The sequence below is a fragment of the Leopardus geoffroyi genome, chromosome D4, assembly GCF_018350155.1.
Source record: "Leopardus geoffroyi isolate Oge1 chromosome D4, O.geoffroyi_Oge1_pat1.0, whole genome shotgun sequence".
NCBI lineage: Eukaryota > Metazoa > Chordata > Mammalia > Carnivora > Felidae > Leopardus > Leopardus geoffroyi.
Window position 1 is genome coordinate 11,688,311 of NC_059342.1, and position 18,727 is coordinate 11,707,037.

At 43.4% G+C, this 18,727-nt stretch overlaps 1 protein-coding gene across 2 annotated transcripts in view; it reads left to right on the forward strand.

Moving 5' to 3' along the window:
• The window catches only part of PIP5K1B (phosphatidylinositol-4-phosphate 5-kinase type 1 beta), a 312,168-nt gene that overhangs the window by 291,731 nt on the left and 1,710 nt on the right, over positions 1-18,727 (forward strand). The window contains exon 14 of one of the 2 annotated variants that reach the window (XM_045469368.1): positions 14,672-15,402. The exons of the other annotated variant lie outside the window; for it this stretch is intronic. Coding sequence (XP_045325324.1) covers positions 14,672-14,674 — 3 coding nt within the window. The 3' untranslated portion in view covers positions 14,675-15,402. Of the gene's footprint in view, positions 1-14,671; positions 15,403-18,727 lie in introns of those variants that run through there. 2 annotated transcript variants of the gene reach the window in all.

Genomic DNA, 18,727 nt, shown 5'->3' on the forward strand with positions numbered 1-18,727 from the left:
TTCCCAGCAACCCAGCCTGGGACTGTTTTCCTCTTGCAGCAAGCCCTGCTGCCATCTAGTGGTGGAAAGGCACCTGTGACCACGGGCGCAAGGAGTGACACAAGTCCTTGAATCCTAAGAGCAAGCGTGCCTGCCGTTCACTGGGCTCTGTCCACGCTGTGGACTTTCTCGCAGACCCTCCGGGCCGTGTGTGCACGGCCAGCAGGGCCACGTCCTCCAGCTGACAAAGGCAGCTGCCGCGGACGGGCCCCGCCCCTGCCACCTTTCAGGTTGCTCTGCAGTCCGTGTGAGGAACAGGTGCACCACAGGAGGGGCTCATCTTCCCCGGGGTCCGAGCTTGACCTCCTCAGCTGTCAAGGCCAATTCTTCCGAAGTCTCTTGGAAAGGCCCCGCAGCGGTTTGGGGATTCAGCATAGAAAATGCCCTTTATACTGTTTTCAGCAGCAACTTTAACAGAGGATCGACAAATACAAGATCGAAAGATCCTTTTCTTCACTTTGAATCTTTGACAAGCCACCCCTTGCAGCCTCTCAACTCCTGGGTGGCTGTACTTCTCCAAGTAACCCCCAGTAAGGGATGGCCTTGAGTATCTTACAGATTTTTCACTTAAAAAGAAAACTTTCTAAATCCCAGGAATGGCTACCATACTGGAGTAGAGGGCTGCTGTAACAGAGTACTACCAACAAGGAAGTTTATCATCTCCCAGTTCTGGAGGCCAGAAGTCAGAGAGGAGGGGGAGGGGGGGTGTTGTTTCCTTCTGAGGGCCGTGGGGCAAGGATCTGTTCCAGGCCCCTCACCTTGGCTTCTAGATGGCTGTCTTCTCCGTGTCTTCACGTGGGCTTCCCTCTGTGTGTGTGTGTCAGTCTCAGTGTCCAAGCTTCCCCTTTTGGTAAAGACATCCATCATATTAGGTCACTAGGGCTCCCCCTAGTGACCTTCTTTTAAGATCTTGAGCTCTATAAAGACCCCTTGCCTCCAGATAGAGCCACATTCTGTGGTTCTGGCCGTTAGGACTTCCACATAGGAATTTTGGAGAGATGCTATTCAACCCATAATTGCTTCTGTCGTCTTTTTATAAAGAGAAAGGGTAGCAATAGAAATGCGGAGGCACAAAGGCTTGATGGGGGAACAGCTTCTGGTTCCTGCCCTCTGCATGGAGGCCAGGGGCCTCTGTGCTCTCCTTCCCTACCTCGGTGGAAGAGAATTCAGTAGTCTCATCCCAAAGCACTGCTCCTTTCCACATAAAACCAAGATTATCTTCCTACACTCAACGTTTTCCAACTGCAGCATAAGCAGGGGTCTGAGTGAATTGGGTTGAGGCCCCAGGGCTATAGGATCTACTAGGTGATAACAATTTTGGATTTACAGTTAGCAGAAGTCACTCAGGTGCTGGAAAGTCCAACATAGAACTGCCAGCCTGTATGCATCACTGATGCCCTCAGGCTTCTCTCGGGTTTTTGGGAAACAAATTAATTAGCAGGGAACTGTGTTAAAACAGTACAGCGGCGGTAACAGTTTAAAAAAAGAGGGGCCATAGTCTTAAATTCATTCCCCTGAGACATCCACAGTGCGTGCCCGATTTTTCGAGTGTTCTCATCTCCCCAGTATAGACACACCTCTTATTATAGGTTTTACAAATTCGAGGTTTTTGCCAACTCTGCAATGAAGAAGCCTGTCCGTCCCATTTTTCCAACACCGTTTACTCGCTTTGTGTCTGTGTGTCACGTTCTGGTAATCTTTGCAGTATTTGCAAGCTTGGTTTGCAATCAAACTTTGTCATTGCATTTGTTTTAATGATCTCTAATAGTTTTAGGGAGCCACTAACCACACCCACCTCAGCGAACGTAACGTTGCGTGTGTTCTGCTTCACCAATCAGCCGTCCCCCTCGCTCCCCCTCTCCTGGGGCCTTCCTAGTCCCCGAGACACAATGATACTGAAGTTAGAGGCCACTATAGGGTTATTAACTGGCCTAAGTGTCCAACTGAAAGGAAGAGCCTCATGTCTCTCACTTTACGTCAAAAGCTAGAAATGGTTAAGCTTAGCAAGGAAGCCATTTCGGAAACTGAGATGGCCCAAAAGCTTGGCCTCTTGCACCAAACAGTTAGCCAAGAGGACAAGCTCCTGAAGGAAATTATAAGTGCTATTCCGATGCACACCTAAGTGATAAGAAAGTGAAACAGCTGGTGCCCCTGGGTGGCTCAGTCAAGCATCCGCCTTCGACTCACGTCATGATCTCGGGATTCGTGAGTTCGAGCCCCACCTCGGGCTCTGTGCTGACAGCTCACAGCCTGGAGTCTGCTTTGGATTCTGTGTCTCCAGCTTTCTCTGCCCACCCCCCCCCCCCCAGTCAGGCTTGCTCTCTCTCTCTCAAAAATAAACATTTTGAAAATTGTTTTTAAAAAAATGGAAACAGCCATATTGCTGATATGGACAAAGTTCTAGTGGTCTGGATAGAGGACCACATCACCCCCAACATTCCCTTAAGCCAAAGCCTAACCCAGAGCAAGACCGTAGCTTTCTTCAGCTCTATGAAGGCTGGGACAGGTGGGAAAGCTGCAGAAGAGAAGTCTGAAGCTGGCAGGCGTTGGTTCATGAGGTTTAAGGAAGGAAGGCACCTCCGTGACATACAAGGGCAAGGTGAGGCAGCAAGTGCTGATGGAGAAGCTGCAGCGAGCTCTCTGGATGATCGAGCTGATATTAACGAAGGGGGCTACACTAAGCAACAGCTTTTCAATGTAGATACAACAGTCTTAGAAGAAGATATCATCTAGGACTTCTGGAGCTGGAAAAGAGAAGTCAATGCCTGGCTTGAAAGCTTCAAAGGACAGGCTGGCCCTCTTGTTAAAGTCCCATGAGCCTCTAAGTTTAAGCCGGCACTCAGGTACCATTCTGAAAATCCCAGGGCCCTTAAGAATTGTGCTGATTCCACTCTCCCTGTGCTCTCTAAATGGAGCAAAGCCTAGATGGCAGTATATCTGTTTACAGCATGGTTTACCGAGCATTTCAAGCCCACTGTGGAGACCTAGTGCTCCGAACACAGTATTCCTTTCAAAGTATTACTGCTGACCATGCACCGGATCACCCAGCAGCTCTGAGGGAGATGCACAATCAGATTGTGGTTTCCTTGCCTGCTGACAAAACATCCATTCTGCAGCCAATGGAGCAAGGAGTCATTTTGAGTTTCAAGTCTCAAAAAATACATTTCATAAGGCCATAGCTGCCCTAGATAATGATTCCTGTGATGGATCTGGGCAGAGTAAATTGAAAATGTTCTGGCAAGATTTACTAGATGCCATCAAGAACATACGTGATTCATGGGAAGAGGCCCAGAATATCAGCCTAAATTCAAGTTTGGAAGAAGTTTATTCCAGTCCTGAGGGAGGACCTTGAGGGATTCCGGGTTTCGGCGGAGTCAGTAACTGTGGATGGGGTGGGAATCTCAAGAGGGCTAGCGCCTGAAGATGGGATTGAACGGCTGCAATCTCCTGAGAAAACCTGAACACTTGAGGCGCCGTTTCTTGTAGATCAGCAAAGAAAATGATTTCGTGAGATGGAATCTGTCCCTGGAGAAGGTGCTGTGCAGATTATTGAAATGATAGCCAAGAATTTAAACTATTAGGCACACTTAGTTGATAAAGCAGTGGCGGGGAAGACTGACTACAATTTTTTAAAGACGTTCGGCTGTGGGGACAATGCTGTCAGACAGCATCACCATCCTCCAGAGAGACGGTTCAGGAAAGGAAGAGTCAGCCGATGCCACCAACTTCATTGTTGTCTTCAGAAATGGCCCCAGCCACCCCAGAGTAGGCCTGTAGTCTCTGCTGGTCGGCGTGGAATTCTGATAGGGCATTTAACGGTTGGCAAGAGGCCGGGCATGCCCTGTGCTGCCCGCATCTTGGATTTCAACAGACATTCTGTCAGACTGGGCACAACGTGGTAGTTTTCATCCCAGCTGGACATGCCCTTCAAGAACATTTCACATTCGGCCTCACAGGTTCTTGGTGAGAGGCCTACAGTCCTTGGTTCTTAGCCGAGTATTTTCACCTCTGGTCCCAAGCCTAATTTTTTTTTTCTTTAAGTGTCCAGGTAGGCAGTTTGGACCATAGCTTCTCTAAGGTTCCTTCCATCTATGAGATGCCATAGTCGTGTCACTTAACCTAGTCACGCCCGGTGTCCTCGCTTCTGTAGCACTAGCCTGAAGAGTCATCTCCCCCCCCCCCACCCCGCTCCAAGAATGTGGTGCGCTTTTCTATCTCTGCAGCTGTTGGACAAAGAGAAAGCCCCCCTCCAATCTATCTTCAAGTGATTGTGTCTTGTGAAGTAACCCCCAACATGAGGTAGGCAGGAATACAATAAAATGTAAATAGAGCCTTAGCTAAGGAAAGGAAGAAAAAGATTCAAAGCTTCCCAGAGTCCAACAGTGACTGTTTTGTGTTTGAAATCCAGGGAGTTCTGAGAAATCAATCTAGTGAACCCAGAGCTGGAGGGGAGTCCAGAGCCCCTGGGATGAGGTTAGGGTGAGGCATTGTAAAGCCTTTATGCGCATGTGTGTGGGCATGCCGGGGAGCTTTGGCTACGGTGAGGCAGGACTAGTTGTGCTCTCAGGGCAACAGAAGGAACATTAGCCAGAAGAAGAATAGAAAATAGAAAGGAAACAAAGCAGGGCTGAGGCAAAGAGAATTCAGAAATTGCTGACGAAAATGGGGGCTTGGTGCAGAGAAAGGGAATACAGGATTATTGCCTATGTTAGCGTGGAGAGAAAAAAACCAAATCAGTGCTTTCCTCGTCTATATGGTGGGCAAAAATTTCAATTTGAAACTAAAATAAAGCTGTATTTGGAAACCATACAGGGAAAGAGCCTAGTTATGTGGGGCCCTTGGGCTATCCCCCAAGGTAGATGTAGTTCACAAAGAGCATCACCCCAAGGGTTCATGGAATGTGGAGACCTCATGGACCATTTAGTGCTGCTCATGTTGGCCAGCTTGGGAAGCTCTGCCTGGCCACCCCATTCCAGGTGTTAACATTTTCTAAATGTAGGCTTAAAAGACTTTACAAAATGACAGTAAGGACATGCCTATCACAAGTTACTTTGGAGCATTTAGACCATTTACATTTAATCAAAAAAGATAAGATGGGAGCATGAATCAATAATCAAGACAGTCTACCTGCTGCCTACAAGAAACTCAACTTCAAGTTGAGTCTTGACCTCAAGACATATATAGACCAGTGGAGGGATGGGGAAAAGCCAATGTGTCAATACTTAAAATAGACCTTAAAAGAAAGACTGTAATAAGGGACAAAGAAGGGCATTACCAGGATGATAAAGCAATCAATTCCACAAAATAATGTAACGGTTGCAAATATCTATGCACCCAACAGTGGAATGCTGAGTAAATAAAGCCACTATTAAACACAAAGGGAGAAATCTGCAGTAATACAGTAATAGTAGGCGACTTGAACACCCCACTTACATCAATGGGTAGATTATCAGGTAGAAAATCAGTATGGAAACAGTGTCTTTCAACAACACATTAGACCGGATGGATCTAAATATATACAGAATGAATAAAGAAAATTTGGCATATATATACAATGGGGTATTACTCGGCAATCAAAAAGAATGAAATCTCGCCCTTTGCAACTACGTGGTTGGAACTGGAGGATATTATGCTAAGTAAAATTAGAGAAAGACAAATATCATATGACTTCACTCATATGAGGACTTTAAGAGACAAAACACATGAACATAAGGGAAGGGAAACAAAAATAATATAAAAACAGGGAGGGGGACAAAACGAAAGAGACTCATAAATATGGAGAACAAACTGAGGGTTGCTGGAGGCATTGTGGGAGGGGGGATGGACTAAATGGGTAAGGGGCATTAAGGAATCTACTGAAATCATTGCTTCACTCTTTAATAACTCATTTGGGTGTAAATTTTAAAAAATAAAAATTTTTTTTAAAAAAGGAGGGAGACAAATAAATACAGAACATTCCACCCAAAAGCATCTGAATACACATTTTTTTCAAGTGCACATGGAACATTCTCAAGGATAGATCACATTTTAGGCCACAAAGTCTCAGTAAATTTAAAAAGATTGGAAAAAAACACAAAATCCATGGAGGCTCAACACCATGATACTCAACAGCCAATGGGTCAAAGAAATCAAAGAGGAAATCAAAATACATAGAGACAAGTGAAACTAAAATCAACAGTCCAAAGTCTTGGGGACACAGCTAAAGCTTTTACAAGAGGAAAGTTAATACTAATACATACTTTTCTCAAGAAAAAAATATCTCAAGAAAACAAAATCTGGGGGCACCTGGGTGGCTCAGATGGTTAAGTGTCCAACTCTTGATTTCAACTGAGGTCGTGAACTCACATTCGTGAGATCGAGCCCGCCCCCCACCCCCAAATCAGGCTCCATGCTGACAACACAGAGCCTGCTTAGGATTCTCTCTCTCTCTCTCTCTCTCTCTCTCTCTGCCCCTCCCCTGCTGGCTCATGTGCTCTATTGAAATAAACTTAAAAAAAAAATCTGACCTTACATTGAAAGGAACTAGAAAAAGAACAAACCAAGGCTAAGGTTAGTAGAAAGGAGATAGTATCAGAGCAAGAATAAATGAAAAAGACTAAAAACACAAAAGAAAAGATGAAACCAAGAGCTGGTTCTTTGAAAAGATAAACGGAAATGATAAACATTTACCCAGACTTTCCAAGATAAAAAAAAAGACTCAAAATCAGAAACAAAAGAGAACCACCAACACTACAGAAACACAAAAGATTCTAAGAGTACTATGAAAAATTAAACGCCAACAAATTGAACAACCTAGAAAAAATAGACAAATTTCTATAAACAATCTTGCAAAACTGAATCAGGAGGAAGTAGGAAATCTGAACAGGCTGATGACTGGCTCAGTTTCATTGCTGGTAATCAAAAAACTCCCCAAGAAAAGTCCAAGACCAGATGGCTTCACAGGCAAATTCTACCAAACATTTAAAGAAGCCTTAATACTTACTCTCCTCAAACTAGATCAAAAAATAGAAGAGGAAGAAAAGCTTCGAAATACATTCTACAAGGCCAGCATTACCCTGATACCAAAACCAAAGACACTACAAGAAAAATAAAAAGGAAAACTAAAGGCCAATATCCGACTAACATAGAAGCAAAATCTTCAGCAAAATATTAGCAAACCTCATTCAACAATACGTGAAAGGATCATTCACCACAATCAAATGGGACTTATTCCTGGGATGCAAGGATGGTTCAATATTTGTAAATCAGTCAACAGGATACATCACATTAACAAGGGAGAAAAATCATACGATTATCTCACTAGATGCAGGAAAAACTTTTCACAAAATTCAATATCCGTTCTAGATGAAAAATTCATGTTAGAGAGCTCATACCTCAACCAAATAAAGCCCTTGTAGGAGAAACCCAAGCGTAACATCCTACTCAACAGTGAACAAGAGCTTTTCCTGTAACATTAGGAATAGACAAGTCTCCTCTCACCACTTTTATTCAACATGGTAGTGGAGGTTGTAGCCAGAGCAAATCAGACCAGAAAGAAAAGGCATCCAAATGGGTAAGAAAGTAGTGAAACTGTCACTGTTTGCAGGTGACATGATGCTATGCATAGAAAACCCTAAGATGCCACCACAAACCTATTAGAGTAAGTGCTGTCAGTAGAGTTGCAGGACTCAAAACCGATGCACGGCAAAGTTGAGTTTCTGTACCCTAGTAACAAAGAAGCACAAAGACAATAACTCCCTTTACAACTTCAACAGAATCAAATACCTAGGAATAACTTTAACCAAGGAGGTAAAACACCTGTACTCTGCAAACTATAGAACACTGGTAAGAGAAATTGAAGAGGACACAAACAAATGGAAATATAGTCCATGCTCACAGATTGCAAGAATTAATATTGTTAACATGTTCATTCTACCCAACTCAGTCTACAAGCTCAGCGCAGTCAGAACATCAACAGCATTTTTCACAGAACTAGGACAAGTAATACTACAATTTCTAAGGAAGCACAAAAGACCCCCAATACCCAAAGCAGTCTTAAGGAAATAAAAATTGGAGATACCACAATCCTAGATTTTAAAATATAGTGCAAAGCTACAGGAGTGAAGACAGTGTAGGACTATCCTAAAAATAGACACACAGAGCAATGGAACCAAATAGAGAGCTCAGAAGTAAATCTATGCATTTAAAGGTCAGTTAACCTATGACAAAGGAGGCAAGAATATACAATTAAGAAGAGACCATCTCTTTGACCAGTGGTGCTGGGGAAACTGGATAGCTACAGAAGAATGCAATTGGACCACTATCACACCATACACAAAAAGTAACTTAAAATGGATTAAAGACCAAAATATGAGACCTAAAACCATCAAATCCCTAAAAGAAAACAAAGTTAGTAATTTCTTTGACATCTTTGTAGAAACCTTTTTCTAGGTAAGTCTCCTCAGGCAAGGGAAAAAGAAGCCCAAATAAACTACTGGGACTACACCAAACTAAAAAGCTTCTGCACAGCAAATCAAACCATCAACAAAATAAAAACGCAACCTGCATTTGTAATTGATATATCCCATTAGGGGTTGATTTCCAAAATACATAAAGAACTTGTACAACTCAACACACACACACACACACACACACACACACACACACACACACACACTTGATTTAAAAGTGGGAAGACGAGGGGCGCCTGGGTGGCTCAGTTGGTTAAGCATCCGACTTTGGCTCAGGTCATGATCTTGTGGCTTGTGAGTTCGAGCCCCGCATCGGGGTCTGAGCTGACAGCTTGGAGCCTGGAGCCTGCTTCGGATTCTGTGTCTCCCTCTCTCTCTGCTCCTCCCCGACTTGTGCTCTGTCTCTCCCTCTATCAAAAATAAAAATGTAAAAAAAAAAAAAATTTTTTTTTAATTTTTTTTTTCAACGTGTATTTATTTTTGGGAGAGAGACAGAGCATGAACGGGGGAGGGGCAGAGAGAGAGGGAGACACAGAATCGGAAACAGGCTCCAGGCTCTGAGCCATCAGCCCAGAGCCCGACGCGGGGCTCGAACTCACGGACCACGAGATCGTGACCTGGCTGAAGTCGGACACTTAACCGACTGCGCCACCCAGGCGCCCTGAAAAAATTTTTTTTAATAAAAATAGGAAGACGATCAAAAAAAAATTGCGAAGAGGATCTGAGTAGACAGTTTTCCAGAGAAGACCTACAGATGCCCACAGACACAGAAAAGATGTCCAACATCACTCATCACCAGGGAAATGCAAATCAAAACCACAGCAAAATATCACTTTACACTGGCCAAAATGGCTAGAATCAAAAAGCCAAGAATTAAGTGTTGGTAGGACGTGGAGAAGAAGGACCCCTCGTACACTACTGGTAGGAATGTAAATTGGGGAAGCCACTGTGGAAAACACTACGAAGGTTTCTCAGAAAGTTGACAATAGAAATACCTTATGATAATCGCACTACTGGGTATTTACCCAGGGAAAATGAAAACACTAGTTCTAAAAGATCACCATGCTCCTGTATTTATTGCAGCTTTATTTATAATAGCCAAGATATGGAAGCCACCCAAAGATGGTGGTGTATATTTCTCAGCCACAGAAAAATCATGAGATCTTGACATGAGCCACAAGTGAATGGACCGAAAGGGCATTATGCTAAGTCAAGTCAGACAAATACCACCTGATTTCACTTGTATGTAGAATCGAAAAAAACAACACAAGACAAAACAAAAAGCAGAAACAGATTCAGAAATATAGAGAACAAAATGATGGTTGCCAGAGGGGAGGACGGCAGGGAATGGGCAAAGCAAGTGAAAGGGGGTGGCAGATCCAGGCTTCCAGTTGAAGAATGGTTAGATCACAGGAATAAAAGGTATAGCAGAGAATCGGGTCGGTGGTATTGTGGAGGCAGACCGTAGCTACCCATGCGGTGAGCAGAGCAGAACATACAGACTAGTCGAATCACCACGTTCTATATCTGAAACTAATCTAACACTGTACGTCAACTACGCTTCAATAAAAAAAATTATTCCAAAAAAGTAAACATTAGGTTGAGGGTGTGAGTTTCTTAGGCAGAAAGTTGGTGGGGGGGAAAAAAAAAGGAAGGCTTGGAAATAAGCCTTGAAAGGAGACCTCAGAAATGAACGGCGTGTCTCATCTCTGATGCCCCCTGCACATGGTTCTGAAAAGTGAACTTCAGCTCTGCCCATTGGGAAGCCCACCCAAAGTGCCCCACTTTCAGAGTCCCCCCCTGGGGTGTCTGGTTCCCCCTACTGCAGACCAGACTTGGAAAGGGCTTCTCGTTAGCAAACAGACTGCTTATGACTTGCTCTTTGATTTCTGTGTCTGTGCTTTAAATCTTTTTAAATACGAAAAAGCTTTGCAGTCTTTGACCACAAGTGTGCATTATTGTGTGGTTTCAGTCACTGAAGTTAAGCACTTGAGCTTCAGTGGAAATAAAGATGCATTTCTGTCACACACGCTCTCAGACGTAAACACGTACGTGGAATAAGTAACACTAGGATCAGGCCACAGGAGTTCAGATCTTGGCTTAATGATGGGTTTAGGTCCCGCAAAAAGGTGACAGTATCACAAATGCAAAGGGCACGTAAGACACCCCAGTTCCTGAACATCGTGGCTTAGCCTGGCCTGCCTTAAAGTGCCCAGGATACTTACATTCGCCTAAAGTTGAGCTAAATCATCTAGCACCAAGCTTATTTTAGAAGAAGGTGTAATTTATCAAAAACTGTACTGAAAGAACAGGAAGGTTGTATGGGTACCACGAGCACGTGGCTGGCTGCCACCGCCCAGCATCCTACGAGAGGATCATACCACACGTTGCTAGCCGAGGGAAAGATCCAAGATCAGAATTCAAAGCTGGACTCCCGCCAAATGTCTACGGCTTTCGCACTATCAAGTCGAAAAAAATCCTAAGTCAGACCATCCTAAGTCGGGGGCTGTCTGTACCTAAATACTCTTTTACTTTTCCCATCGGCCATTATCACACCTGTACCTTCAGGTCTCAGAATTTAAAATATTACGTATTCTCCAAGTACCACACGCGGAGGAAGAAACCTTGCCATCGCTGCGCACACACAACAGTTCAGTGGGTGACGGCTCAGATGACGTTGTCTGTCTGTCATCCCTTTTCTGAGATCTGGCCGGGCTCTCTTGCCAAAACACCAGTTCCCATTTCTGTTTCTAAAGCCTCAAGGCCAGGGGTGGTTGCATCTCAGGGCACCCCAAAAGTTGCTCGTCTTTGGGGCACTAATACTGTGAAAATCCCATCTTCGATGGGGCGGTGGGGGTGCAGCTGGAGGTACCAGCCTGTGTGCCCCATTGTGGAAAATCAACTCAAAGGCTTAGTCTCCTTCTAGGATCATCAGCTGGTGCTTCTTTCCAGTGACCGGTAAGGACTTGAGGGGTCTAATTTGAAGGAAAATTATAGCACATCCCCTCCCAAATACGAGGATAATAAAATTGCTTTCTGCAGACTTCGCACTGTGGCCAAGCGAAAAGACACTATGCTGTCAGATTCCACACAGATTTAAAGACCTGTCTGGCCACCTTGTTTTATTATAGTTCTAAGTTAGCACAAAACAGACACTTTCATGTAACCAATCATGTCGTCCCAGGATTATGTTAGGACATAGAGAGTTGGCAGTTCTTACCGCACGTGGACATTCTTGGACCCTAGAGGTGACAGTAGGTGTTAATACAAGTTTAAAAGAAACTTATACAACACCCTCAATTTAATACAAACAGGTGAATATTAAGGATTTTTCATTATTTTTAATAATAAGGACAGTATATTTCATTATAATTTTTAGTGTTGATATTTGAGAGAGAGACAACAGGGAGGGGCAGAGAGAGGGAAACACAGCATCCTAAGCAGGCTCCAGGCTCTGAGCTGTCAGCACAGAGCCCAATGCAGGGCTTGAACCCACGAACCGTGAGATCACAACCTAAGCCAAAGTTGGATCCTTAACCGACAGCCACCCAGGTGCCCCTAGAGAGTGTATTTCATTATAAAGCCTTTGGTTTTTTACTAAATTATCAATGTAACCCAATTTTAGAGACACCCAAATACTACTTTTTTTCAAATAGTGATTTATATATGGGAACTACTTACAATAAATTTGTTAACCATATTTAATACAATCTTTTGGTTTGAACACAATGGGATGTGTTGACACAGCCCACCATGACTGCCCAAGTCCCCCCAGCTGGCCAGCCCATGTCAAGTGCGTTCTGGATGCTGGGTCTCCTGCCTCACCTGTCGAGAGGCTGGCCAGCCTCAGGCCTCAGTGACAGCAACCACCCCTCCTTCGGTGATCACTCCTTTCTTTACTGTGGTCAGAATACGCTTCCAAGTCAAAGCTAAACTGGTTTCCATGGGTCTGCCATGGTTGTGGTCTTAGAGCCATTTAGTCTCACTCATTGGTGTCAACAGATGGGAAATTACACTCTTGTCCCTGGGCTGGGACATACTGATCAGGGTGTCCAATGGGAAGAGATTGAGAAGGGTTAAGCTTTTGCTACTCTACTCCACACATGCTGATATTCTAACCCCCACCCCGAGGATCCAGGCCATCTGTGCCCCTATTATTGAGGACATGTATCTTAGGACTAAATGAGTACCCAACTCTTCCTTCCCCGTGGCCTTCAGTAGTTGGAAGACAGCTTTCATGCCCAGGTCTCTACTGGGCATCTCTAGGTCTCTACTAGACCAAAATGCCCAGGTTTTTAACCATTTTCATGGGGTCTTGGGTTTGGAGCCCTTCCATGTTGGGTCATCTCGGCCATGTGTCCAACTGGGTCATGGCTTTCTCCAAGTTTATCATTAGAAACCAGACACAGACTTCCAAGTGTGATCTAGAGAATAAGAAGAACAGAACTGTCACCTCCTTTAGTCTTTTTTTTAAGAAAGCAAGACTGATAGGGGCGCCTGGGTGGCCTAGTCGATTAAGCATCCAACTTCGGCTCAGGTCATGATCTCACAGTCTGTGGGTTCAAGCCCCAGGTCAGGCTGTGTGCAGACAGCTCAGAGCCTGGAGCCGGCTTCAGATCCTGTGTCTCCCTCTCTCTCTGCCCCTCCCCTGCTCGCACTCTGTGTCTCTCTGTCCCTCAAAAATGAATTAAAGTGTTAGAAAGAAAAAAACAAAGCAAGACTGATATAGCTGATCAGTAGGAACGTATCATTTTACATGGATTTTTTTTTATATCCCTCATTGATATGCACCACACTAAGGGATCAGACTGAGTCTGAATAAAGTCCACTTTACAGACATCTGTCCTGAGAACGTGGGCAGCTTCCCCTCTGCCCACTGCTGTGGCTCATGACCCCTGGGCTATTTTTGGAAGACGATTTAAGTATTAATTAGAGCAGGTTATACATTTAGGCAGGCAAATCTTCCTAACTTAGATTAATAGGAAACAAAATGGAAACTATTAAAAATTACAAATCCCAATAGGCTTAAATTACAGGATAAAATATTCCCTTTTAAACAGAATCTTTGACATAGCCTCTTAATTTTCAAAATCATTTCAAATGCGTTTGCTTTTTCAGCCTCCAAATGAAGGTGTTGGACCACACATTCCAACACCTCCGACCTTCTCAACTATTTTGAGGACACAAGCACGTGGCTGACACTAAATGACCCCTATTTAATCTGTGTATGTAGCTTGTGTGTGTGTACCCACAGTCACATACATACATGCACTGTATTTCCCCCCAAAAAGTTTATCCCTTAAACTACCCTGTAAGGTAGGATTTATGACTCCCATTTTACAGCTAAAACAAGGTACAAAGAAGGTTAAGTAGGGTTGCCTAGGGGGTTCTGTAGGTTAGGCGTCCACCTCTTGATTTCGACTCGGGTCCTGGCCTCACCGTTCCTGAGTTCGAGCCCCGCATCAGGCTCTGCACTGGTGGTGTAGAGCCTGCTTATGATCCTCTCTCTCCCACTCGTGCTCTTTCTCAAAATAAAAAATTTTAAAAAGAAATTTATTTGCATAACATCCTGTAGCTGTAGTACTTAGGAAACCAGTAGGTTTAAGCAGCTACGTCTGCCTCTAAAAACTGAACATGGCACTGCCTTCCCCCTGTAGATCTTGGTTTAATGGTCATAGACTGAACCGGCAGTCTCTGACCTTAAATGGTTACCACTGTAAGTTAAATATTTGCTGGATCGATTTTTACTCCCCCGTCACGAGGACAGTGTTTGAAAACGAACACGGCATTCATGAGTCAAGACCAGGTTCAAGTTGTTCTGATTGGCTTCAGGCCTGCTGTAACAGCACATGCCCCAAGCCCTGTGCCCTTAGAGGTCAGGGGTGCACCTTAGCCAGCGTTGTTTCCTTCTGAGTCTTAGCACAGTGCTGTGCTGTCACAGGAACTCGATACACTCGGTGTCATCAGAGGCCATAGGTCCACCAGAGAAGTGAATGCTATGATAATCATCACAGAAGGACCCCGAGCCTAAGGCCCCCTGACTTCTACCCGCACATTTCCCAGGCACAAGGCTTAGGCCTAATAATGACCTTGTGTTCCCTTTCGTGAGGAACAGTTATAAATCCAGGCCAAAACTTAGGTTTACAGCTGCTTTTTTTTTTTTTTTTTTTTAACCTCCCCAGTAAGTGAAAATGGTGACCATTCCACAGTTGTGGAAGAGAAGTTTCTCCACTCCGGAATTACCCAGAGGAACTCGACTGACCCTCCTGGCACACAAGAAACAATCAAGTGGATCTAGGAGTTTGCAAAGTGTGGGGGGAACCTTGGTCCATAGGCTGATCAGCAGACGTGATGTGAAAACCATCACACCATTCTATCATTTGCTGTTGCTTGCTGAACTGCGAAGACCTTCATGAACTGTATTTAAGCTGCTTTCTAGGCCATTGCCAATCACCGTTTTGGACTTGGAAGTGCTATTTTCCTATTGACGCTTGCATTATTTCATTTTGCATGCATCCAGTGGTTATACATGAGCAACATATGTAATCTGCTTATTTTTAAAAAAATCCATCCATGCAAAATGGTAAATAAAGTATAAATTCTGCTCTTTTTTGCAAAATGATAATCATAGCCCATGTCATTAAAAGTTTAAATTGGTTTCATATCAAGATCAGTGTAATAGGTCTGCATATACTTTATAGGAAACTAGCTTCTATAAAGATTTTTTCACTGTTTACTAGTGAAATGAGAAAAGCAAAGCTATTTATAAAAGGCCTTATGTCGTGTACATACGTTGTCTTTGAAATATTTGTGATTTAGTTTATTGCTTGTAAAAGAGAAATTATATAATTTATTTAGTAAATACTATTGTAAACTATAGTTTTATTGAGAGAAATAAAATATTTTGTTCTCAGTTGTGGTGGGACATTAATTCTGATGGTTTATGGTCTTTACATTTCTTTTATTAGTTAAAAACAGATAACCTAGGGTGCCTGGGTGGCTCTGTCAGTTAAGCGTCTGACTTTGGCTCAGGTCATGATCTATCTCACGGTTCATGAGTTCAAGCCCCTCATCAGGCTCTGTGCTGACAGCTCAGAGCCTAGAGCCTTGCTTCAGATTCTGTGTCTCCATTCCTTCCTCCCTGTCTCTCTCTCACAAAGATGAATAAACATTAAACAAAATTTAAAAAAAAACACATAACCTAGATATTTCTCCATTTTTAGACATTCAGGGATCCTGTATCTCTCATGATGAAAGCAGAGAACATTCTCTGGATCCTGAGAGAAGATACAGTAGATTCTGCTCAACTTGTTCAAGAGAATTTCTCAAACATCCTGGTGGATTAGGGTGCACTATCTTATACTAAGTAACAAATAATCCCAAAATCTCTGGATAGGGGAACCAGAGCAGCCCCCTTCTAGAACATGGCATTTGTATGGCAGAAGACAAAAAAATGACAGTGGAACTAGGCAAGAGGAGCTCATAAAGCTTCTGCTTAGATGTAGCTTACATTCTCTTGAATGTCACCTTGTGACATGGCACTGGCCCAAGTAAACGACACTGACACAGGACTGATGCCAGAGGAATGGGAAGTCTACTTCTCACCGAGGAATTGACTCGGCAAAGAGGCACGGTGAGTATTTTAAGCTATTATTGCATCTACACCATCTCATGGGTTTCCCCAGCAGCAGAGGCTTACGATGGAGAAACACATCATTGGAAAGCAGAATGACAAAGGCTACAGAAAGCCATTCCTGATGATTAAGATGCTCAGTGTAAAATACTTCAAGTTCAAGCCAACACATTCTTAAAGGCAAACATGGTATTCACTTTTGTAAATACAACCTAAAGCCATGGCTCCTCAGTGTAAGTAGTAATTTTACCCGCAGAGTTGGTGCTGGGCATCTATCCTGGGTTGGGATTTCAACATAGAATTCTAATGAAGCCAACAGCTGAGGACCCTTTCCCTCTTTCCCTAATATTCCTGTCCTAATGAATTCCCCCACCTCAGGTAGAGGTTTACCTAGCTGAAATGCCACTCTCCCCTCCCCCCAATTTGTAAATCTACCCGTATCTGGCCTACAGACTCTTCCCTGTGTCCTCCCCTGGTGCCATCAATGCCTCTCCATTGGTGTCCCGAAATTCACTTCTTACGACTTCTATCATCCTGGATTCGTTTTGCCAGTTCTTGTATTTCACATAAATGGGATCATATGGCATGTACTTTCTATCTGGTTTTTTGGTGTCCCTGTTCAACACTATTTAAAATTCATTTCCTTTTATGTAGCAGAGGCTCATTCTTTTTCACTACCGAGTAGCATTCCATTGTATGAATTCCACGGTTTTCTACACAGTTGCCGATTGGAATGTAGGCTGCCTCCGATTTAAGACTATAAACAAGCATGAACGTTGGAAGATGGATGACAAGAACTCCTAGACCTCTTCCTTCACAGAGCTGCTAGACGCAGACAATTTTGACTTCTAGCACCTGTACTGGATATGGAACAATTTTCCATGAGGAATATCCCTATCAGGAAGGAGATGATCATCCTCTAATTTGCCTAGGACAGCCTGAGATTATGCCCCACTCTCAGGCATGACGACAGTACATTCTTTTACTCTCCCCACTCTTGCATTTGGACCACCACGATATTACTTTACCAAAGGAGAGAGTTTACAGATCATAACATTGGCGATCTCCCGGCGGTTGACTTAGCCAGGGCACTGTACAATGAGTTTCAGCTACCAAGCCTTCCCCTGCCACCAGTGCTCATGGCATTTAGTCCCCACTCTTCATGAGCAGGCAGCTAAGGATCAAGAAACATCTGAGGAAATTCTCTAAAACAGAACAAACATACCCACAGAAAACTGAGGACAGAGAGAAACGGAGTATATGAAGCAAATTTGGAGGAGCCTGGCTGGCTCAGTCAGTCAAACGTGCAACTCTTAATCTTGGGGTTGTGACTTTGGGCCCCACAGTGAGTGTAGAGATTACTTGAAAATAAAATCTTTAAAAACAAAACAAAACAAAACTTCGAGACAAACAAGAATTACCATTACATCTTTTTTTTTTTTTTTAATTTATTGGGACAGAGAGAGACAGAGCATGAACGGGGGAGGGGCAGAGAGAGAGGGAGACACAGAATCGGAAACAGGCTCCAGGCTCTGAGCCATCAGCCCAGAGCCTGACGCCGGGCTCGAACTCACAGACCGCGAGATCGTGACCTGGCTGAAGTCGGACGCTTAACCGACTGCGCCACCCAGGGGCCCCCATTACATCTTTATAGGTAACAAATTATATGGCATCCATTAAACAAGATCACGATGCTATTACAAAAATGAACATTCACAAAACATCAAAGAGCTCTTGGAAAGTCAAAGCATAATAGTGGAAAGTAGAAATTAAGAGAATGATTGGGGTGCCTGCCTTGTTCAGTTGTAGACTATGTGACTCTTGATCTCAGGGTCCTAAATTCAAGCCCCATTGGGCATAGAGCTTACAAATAAACAAAAAAAAAAGTGTTGGAAGATAAGACTGAGGAAACATCCAATTTTTTAAAAGAGGAAAAAGAATTTCAAAATTTTAGACTTTTCCACCAGAGCATCTATCCAATGTTAATTCCACAAAGAGAAAACATAGACCATGGAGATAAAGAAGGCTTCAAACAAATAATTTAAGAAAATTTCTTCAAACTCAAAAACATGACTTCCCAGATTGAAAGGGAATGAATGCCCATAAAGACGGACAAAAATGAACCTGACTGTGCAATTTCCAGCCACCAGGGATGATCATGAGACTCTCTAGACCTTCAGAGACTAAAATTAATTTTGTATAAAGCTCAAGGGTCAGAATTGAATCAAAGTTATCAACAGCATCACTGGAAGCTAGAAGCTAATGGAGCCTTCAAACTTCTGAGAGGAATTTATTTCTAATCTATAATCCTATACCCTGTATGTTACTTAGGTTTCTCTCGACAAATAGGAGCGACATAGACATAGGTAATCGATTTAAGAAATTGGCTCACATGATTGCGAGAAAAGGCCACTGTGAAATTCAAATGGCAGGTTAGCAGGCTGGATACGAAGGTGTTGATAGAATAGTTGTGAGGCATCCTTTCTTCTTTTCTAGAAAACATCACTTTTTCCTTAAAGGCCATCTCTTGATTGGATGAGGTCCATCCATTTGGCAAGGGTAATTTTCTTTAAAGTCAACTAATTATGGTACTATGCTAAGCAAA